At 42.6% G+C, this 8,033-nt stretch overlaps 1 protein-coding gene across 1 annotated transcript; it reads left to right on the forward strand.

The window, feature by feature from the left end:
• Positions 1-3,459: 3,459 nt before the first annotated feature.
• Positions 3,460-4,776, forward strand: LOC116585890 (T-cell-specific guanine nucleotide triphosphate-binding protein 2-like). The gene has a single exon (XM_032335243.1). It carries the CDS (start codon positions 3,460-3,462, stop codon positions 4,774-4,776), a length of 1,317 nt encoding a protein of 438 aa, XP_032191134.1.
• Positions 4,777-8,033: the final 3,257 nt, after the last annotated feature.

Here is an 8,033-nt window from a genome sequence, read left to right on the forward strand (position 1 = left end):
CTGAGCCAAGGGGAAGGGCTGGTGCTCTGTCACTGCCTTCTGTGTCTGTGACAGAGTGATGCATTAATTTGGACTTGAAAGGCAATTCAATCAGGAATTGTAATGCAAAAAAGAGCTCAAACCAAGGTGGACTTACTGGTGGCCCTTGGAATAGTGAGAAAGACTCTGACCTCCAAAGGATTCATGGGGTGCCACTCCTGTGTTTCTTTTTGTCCTCAGATAGAGTCAAACGTTTGCTTTGGATCAAGACACTGCCAACAAATCTGTTAAAAAACAAAATTCAATCAAGTATATTCTGAAGGCCTACTTGGATTTGTTTATTTATTTATTTATTTATTTATTTGTTTATTAAAGATTTTATTTGTTTAATTGACAGAGAGAGATCACAAGTAGGCAGAGAGGCAGGCAGAGAGAGAGAGAGAAGGGAGCAGGCTCCCTGCCAAGCAGAGAGCCCGATGTGGAACTCAATCCCAACACCCTGAGATCTTGACCTCAGCCTAAGACAGAGGCTTGACCCACTGAGCCACCGAGGCGCCCAACCTAATTGGATTTATTAAAAGACTTAGGAATCAGCCAGTATCCCATCTAGCAAATAGAAAAGAGCTCCATCAAGTTACAGAAAGGGAAGTTTTTAAGCAGAGAGAAAGCAGAAAAGAATCCATTGTTTTAGCCAAGCTTGCCCTCCTAAGGGAGAGATGAGGATCTGTCAGTACAGTTTTAGTGCTGACTGGGAAATAGCCTTGTTGTCTACTGAAAGATTACATCCCTGGAGTTTGAAACCGCTTTTAGGTATTAAGCCTTGGTTAACTGACTTGGGGCACTAACTCAAGTGGCTCCGTTATGACCCTGTGACTTTCTTCTCAACACATGGCTCCATAGAACTATAAAGTCTGTGAGTCATGTTGTTGAGAGGATGAGATAAGAAATGTATGTCTAGCTGTTCACCTAAGGTTTACTGGCATGGATTTCTCACATTCCCTCCCATTTCTACTGCAGCCACAGAGGGCCCACTGCCAGTGGTCAGAATACAAGCTCTCAGAGATACCATAAGGTACTCTGCCCCTGCTCTCCCTGCATTGCTGTTGCAGCAGAAAATAATAAATAACAGGACATCACATACAACATCAGCTGAGGGCATGGCTTTTGTGAGGCTGAAATTTGCTCAGCACATAGGATCTTGCTGTCCACATCTGTTTGCATTTCCTACCCCGTCGTTTGATTTCCTTTTGCTATATTTGTTCTATTCCTCAGGACTTGTCTCAGTCAGAGATTTCCTCACTCTCCTGTGTATTTTCTTGTACATCCTCTGAGAATGCACAAGCATGAGACCACACCTGATTGGGCTGAGTCTTATCTCATTGGCTCCTCCCTGGTGCCCTAATTGTGTACGCTTCTTTCACACTCACAGAATCTTTCCCATTCTGCTTTGTGTCCTGCCTGCTGTCCAAAGGGGTGATAGTGTTTGTTCTCCACACAGCAAGGGCTTGACCCTGCACATGCCACTTGCTCAAGATTTATACTCTTCTGCATGTGAAGAATATTCCTGCTGAGCAGTCACAAGTGTTTCTTAAGTTCTTAATAGCTACCCTTGCAAGCTAGATTCCCAGTTTTTTCTTCTAAGGAGAATGTTTCCATGCCTTAGTCATATGTGTGTCAGTCCAGACCTTGTACACTTGCTCTAAATAATTTCTTCCCAAATTGGTTTTTGCCATCCTCCATCCTAGGCTGCAGCCAATGGCTGCCAGGAAGCCCCTGGAAGCTGTGTCTGATCCCTCAGTTTTAGCCCAAGCTCACCTCTCCAGCCTGCATGCTGGCATGACATCAGTGGTGATTGAAGCAACTTGCTTCCTGGTCTAAAAACTCTGTTGTCTGTCAAGTTTGGCCAGCAAACCCTGAGGCAACAGATGAAAAGACTACTTCAGACACCTTAGTAGGAAAAAGGAGAGGGCCTGGGGACCAGACACTCTAATGCATTCCCAAGCCTGACTCTGCCTCCACCTTCATTGTGAATGTTATCAATACAACAAGGGAATAAGAAATCGAGAAGGAATATGACGCTGTAATAATCAAGACAGTGGCATAGGGAATATCATGTGACTAGAACAAAGTGTGCTTCTAATGGGCATGCAGACAGGGAGTGCATGGAGTGCGTTACATCCAAAGATAAATATTTCTACAAAATCAAGCAATTACTCCCTTGATGAGTGCATTGAACCACATTGAACACAAACAAAGGTTTCTGTTTTCAGCCCAGAAACCTTAAAAGGGCCCCGTTTTCCGGACACCCCTTCTGCATTTTTCAACCAGTCTCATCCAAGGAGGCATGTGTTCATTGTCTTCTCTAACCAGACAATATGAATTCCTACAGTTGCCAATCTTCATAGGAGAGAATTTACAGATATTTCACATTCCGTTTAGTCCTGTGTATATGATTTCCTTGATTCCCACAGCTCAAGGTATTATAATCCTTCATGATCAGTTAGGTCCAGGACTGCAGATCCAGCTCCATTTGATTGCCAGCAGGCAAGCTGACAGAGGGACCTCCTCATCATGGCTGACTTCTTACAACATTCTACTCAACTCCTGCTTCAGTTTTTGCTCACACCACCTTGCCCATCGATGCCACTTTATAGACCAGTCAGTCCTCCAGGTGACTTATCTCTCCCATAGGGTTTCTGTCCCCTTTTACACCCAAGCATGGAACAGGGGATGGGTGGGGTCTCAGGATAGTTGGGGTGGTTCATAGCAAGTCCCAGGTGGCTAGTCCAACATGACTTTTTAGAGCATGGGGATCCATGCCCCCTGCTGTATCTATTCCCAGAAATACAGAAAGGATTTTTGTTTCCAATTTCCAAGGAATTTTTGTTTCATTTCCAATCATTAAAAATTTCTATCTCCTAATGAAAAATATATGGTATCTTTTCTGAGAAGGGAAGGAGCCACTCATCCTTATTTAGCTACCTCATGTGAGAACCAAGGTCTCATCGTGATGTTTAAGGTTATCAGAAGTGGATTTTCTGGAGGGTCCCAAAGAACAGGTGGGAAGGGGTGTGAGGGTAAGTGCTGGTGCTGTCTTCTTAGATTTGCCACCATGAAGAAGTATTATTTTCATAACATTACAAATAGAGAAAACTAAAGCAAGATAAACAAAGAATAATGTGGACAGGAAAGTTTGGATAAAAGAATCAGGCTTTGAAATTAGTCTGTAAGAACGAAGAGTATCTTAAAGAAGTAGGACTTTCCAAGATAAGGGAAGAGACTGAGCAAGGGCAAATTGTATATCCAGGTCAGAAGTCTACACAATGTCTGGACAGAAAGAGAAGGGCTGCTGGATACAATGTTGTGGCCAGGACTGATGTTATATTGTCCATAAGAGCACAGCCCAAACCACCCCTTGTTATACTAACTATTTTTCCTTCCCTCTTCTCTTCTCCCCATAGTGCCTTCTCCTGCTCTGCCATGGGTCAGTCCCCCTCTTCCCAACGCTCTCATGGTGGTGATTTGGCCTCCAGCTTTGAGAAGTTTTTTAAGGACTTCAAGATGGAAAGCAAAATCATCTCTCAGGAAGCCATCAATTCAATTCAATCAAGCCTGAAAGCAGGGGACCTTCAGAGTGCGGGTTCTGTCATCAACAATGCATTGAGAGATATCAATAATGCCCCACTGAGCATTGCTGTGACTGGGGAGTCTGGGACAGGGAAGTCCAGCTTCATCAATGCCATACGGGGTTTGCGGGGTGAGGACAAAGGGGCTGCCGCTAGTGGGCCGGTAGAGACAACCATGGAGAGAACGAAATATGAACACCCAAAGCTTCCCAATGTGACATTATGGGACCTGCCTGGCATAGGGACCACTAATTTTCTGCCTCATGAGTATCTGGAGAAAATGAAATTTAGGGAGTATGACTTCTTTATCATCATCTCCGCTACCCGCTTCAAAGGCCTTGATGCACAACTGTCTTTAGCAATTGAAAAAATGAAGAAGAATTTCTACTTTGTTCGAGCTAAAATAGACAGTGAGTTATATAACGAAAAAAAGAGTAAACCCAACATATTTAACGAACAAGAAATCCTGGAAAAGATCCGCAATGACTGTATGAATCAGCTTAAAAAGGCCAACGTGAGTGATCCTGAGGTCTTCTTAATCTCCAACTTTGACTTGGCTGACTATGATTTCCCAAGGCTGGAGAGAACTCTTCTGAGGGAGCTCCCAGAGCATAAGCGCCACATCTTTATGCAACATCTGCCGAATATTACTGAGGCCACCATTGACAGAAAGAAGGAGTCCCTGAGACAGAAGGTCTGGCTGGAGGCCATGAAGGCTGGAGCATCGGCCTTTGTCCCTATGATGGGTTACATCAGTGGTAATGATATGGAGACTTTAAGGGACACTTTAACCCTCTACAGGGTTTTTTTTGGGCTGGATGACTCATCCCTGAAAATCATGGCCAAGGACTTGGACATATCGATGGAGAAACTCAAGGAAAACCTTAAGTTTCCCCATTTGCTATCAGTTGAGAAGAATCAGGAATCCTTAGGAGAAAAACTGCAGAGATACGTGAAAAATTTCTCCTTTGTTTGTGGAGGACCCATTGCCACTGGTATTTACTTTAACAAGATTTTCTACCTTCAAAATTTTGTCCTTGAGACTGTAGCAAATGATGCAAAAGTTCTTCTTAAAAAGCAGATTTCTAAGGACTTTGAGGACTCTGGGCAAGCCTGTTTACCTCAGGATGTTGGGAATGAAAATGGGAAAAGTAAGACAGCCAGCTCCTGAATTATTCTCAGTGCTGCTATGGCACTGATGCTTGGAAAGATGACTTAGGGCTTCCTTTAAGCATTCTGACCCACTGCCCTCAAGGGTATCACAGACATTTCCATAATACACTCTTGAATAAACCACTGACGTAATGACTATTATTTGACAGTGGGAGCAATGAGCTCTAAAGAATCCTTCCTTTGTATGATTGTTTTGGGAAAAGTGAAGGCCAGTAATCTGGAATTTTCTGATTAGTGGAGAGAATAACTCTTTGTGTGATGGTTACTTCATACACAGCACCTATCTTTCTACTGACATACTAGTAAAAAATGGCTATGCCCAGAGTGGGTTCTGAAAATGAATTTTGAAATAAACGCATGCATAGTGCCTTTTTGGTGTTCCTGACATTCTGTTATGAATCTGTAAATTCTCTTCTTAAAATTTTTACTTAAATTCCAATTAGGGAACATACAATGTAATATTAGTTTCAGATGTACAGTATAGTGATTCAACACCTCCAAATAACACCCAGTGCTCATCACAAAAAGTACACTCCTTAATTCCCATCCCTATTTACCCCATCCCCCCCCCCCCCCAGTTACCTCCCTTCTGGTAACCATTAGGTTGTTCTCTATAGTTAAGTGTCTGTTTCTTGGTTTGCCTTTCTCTGTCTCTTTTTTTCCCCTCTGCTTATTTTTTTTTCTTAAGTTCCACATGTGAGTGAATTCATATGATATTTCTCTACTTTGAGTAACTTATTTCACTTAACATAACTCTATCCTCATCTATGTCATAACAAATGGTAAGATTTCATTGTTTTATGGCTGAGCAATATTTCATTTTATCTATATCTATATCTTTATCTGTACCTATATATCATATCTTCTTAATCCATTGATCAGTTGATGGACATGTGGGTTGTTTCTATTATTTGACTATTGCAGATAAGCACTGGGATGCATGTATCCCTTTTAATTAGTATTTTTCTAATCTTTGTGCACATAACTAGTAGTGCTGTATCATTGGGTACTTCTCTTTTTAACTTTTTGAGGAACCTCCATACTGTTTTCCAGAGTGGCTGTACCATTTTATATTTCTACCAATGGTGCAAAAGGGTTCCCTTTCTCCACATCCTCACCAATGCCTGCTATTTCTTGTATTGTTGATTTTAGCCATTCTGGTGAGTGCAAGTTGATATATTATTGTAGTTCTGATTTGCATTTCCTTGATAATGAGTGATGTGGAACATCTTCCATGGTCTTTTGGTCAGGTGGATGTCTTCTTTGGAAAAATGTCTATTCATATATTCTGCCCATTTTTTAATGTTATTTATTACTTGTATGTTGAATTGTTTCAGTGCTTTATATATTTTGGATACTAACCCTTTACCAGGTATGTCATTTGCAAATATCTTGTCCCATTCCAGAGGTTGTCTTTTAGTTTGTTGGCTTTTTCCTTCACTCTGCAGAAGCATTTCTCTTGATGTAGTCCCAATAGTTTATTTTTGCTTTTGTTTCCCTTGTCTCAGGAGTTTCTTCTAGGAAGAAGTTGCTAAAGCCAATATCAGAGAAGTTACTGCCTGTGTTCTTTTCTAGGATTTTTATGGTTTCAGGTCTCACATTGAATTCTTCAATCCATTTTTTAAATTTATTTTTGTAGATGACGTAAAGAAGTGGAGCAGTTTTAGAGAGTGTCATTGGTATATGCTCTATATACCCTGTGTTTTGGCTGCTCTATCCTTCAGGCCAGTTGTCTGTAGAGGCTCTATTTGTCTGCAGTAGGCAGTGTTTGGTCCTTTTCCTGAATCCTGAGTTTTAACCAAGTGGGATCTTGATTTCTTGTGAAACAAGACCTGATACCACTTCTATGAGAACTGAAGGCCTGAAGAACTCTCTGGTTGGTGGGAGATGTGGTGTGGACAGGGGTTTGGACTGGTCTTCTTGAGGAGGAGTCTGTCTCCCTGGGACTGATGGAAGCCTAAGAAGGGCATTTCCACTGCCTTCTGGCATTTCCAGAAGGGTGGATTTTGGTGTATGCAAATTAAGCAGCCAGTGTTGGCACTCTGCTGTTTCCTGCAGGTGGCTCTGTGTTTATGCTGAGGGGTGGGAAAGGAAAATGGGACTGGCCACTTCCTTTGTTCCTAGGGAGGTGTCTCCATGATGCTGCCTCTCAGGAACTAGTCTGAGAAGATCTAAACATCTCCCCACTATGTGCCCCAGGCACTATTTACATCACTGATTCCAGGCTGTCTGTCCTGTGTAAGGACCTATTTAGCAAGAGGCTTTCATTAAAGTTAAACAAAAACCTTGTTGTTTAGCCCTTAAATTGTCCCTGCTCCCCTTCCTCCAGGGGATTTACTTAAAAACAAGTCCCAGAAGCCAGCTCCAGGTAACAAAGCCCAGATACAAGGGTGGGTCAGGCCAAGTGGAGACATTCAATCAGTGGGGGGATGCATACTGTCTCCCTAGTTACCAAGGAGTATGGACCCCCGCCCTTTGGGAGCCTTTTGTGTGCCAATCCTAACCAAGGTGTGATAGGCTGGTTCAAATGTCTACTAGGGTAAATTGTGATTCAGTTGGTCACCTAGCATCACTGTGGCGTTTCCTGTGTGTGTTACAATCTCATTGGCCACTTGTGCGTGGCCAGGCCTGACCGCATGGCCTTTGCCCTTAAAAGCTAGTCTCTGAAACAGAGAAGGGTTGCTCTCTCTTGTAAGAGGTGCGTCCCCGAGTGTTCGGTTAGATTCTTGATGCTTGTGTGAAATAAAGCTTTGCTTTACCTTCGCTTTGTATCAGTCTCGCTCCTTTAATCATGGACCCATTATTGGGGCATAACATCCTGGGGTTGTTTGCCTGTGTTTTCGCCAGAAGCGGTGCCATGTCCTCTCGGCTCTAATCCAGTTGAGCCCACTGACCTTTAAAATTCAAGGCTTTAAGACCTACCAGTTTCAAGAATTCATGACATTTAGACCCTCTTGTTTCCCATGTCAATTGCTTTGGGAAATGTTTTCCTTTTGTGTTACCTGTGTGCTCCACTCTCTTATCCTTTTCTGTGACCATGCCTCTCTCCCCTCCATAGCTTGCATGTTTCTTTTTCCCCTATACCATGGCTCTGCAGTTCCTACCTTCTTCGATGTGGCCCTTCACTCCTTTAGTCATGGAGTTTGTTTTATAATCCTTATGGTCTATTTCTGGAGTATTTAAGATGACTTGATAGTTATCTAGTTGTGTTTGTGGGACAAGGTGAACCTAGAGTCCTCCTACTTTGCCACCATT

Source organism: Mustela erminea, chromosome 3 (genome assembly GCF_009829155.1).
Source record: "Mustela erminea isolate mMusErm1 chromosome 3, mMusErm1.Pri, whole genome shotgun sequence".
Taxonomy (NCBI): domain Eukaryota; kingdom Metazoa; phylum Chordata; class Mammalia; order Carnivora; family Mustelidae; genus Mustela; species Mustela erminea.

What these genes read in the sequence shown, in the direction of transcription:
- LOC116585890 (XM_032335243.1), top strand. Translation starts at nt 3,460, where the DNA reads ATGGGTCAGTCCCCCTCTTCCCAACGCTCTCATGGTGGTGATTTGGCC.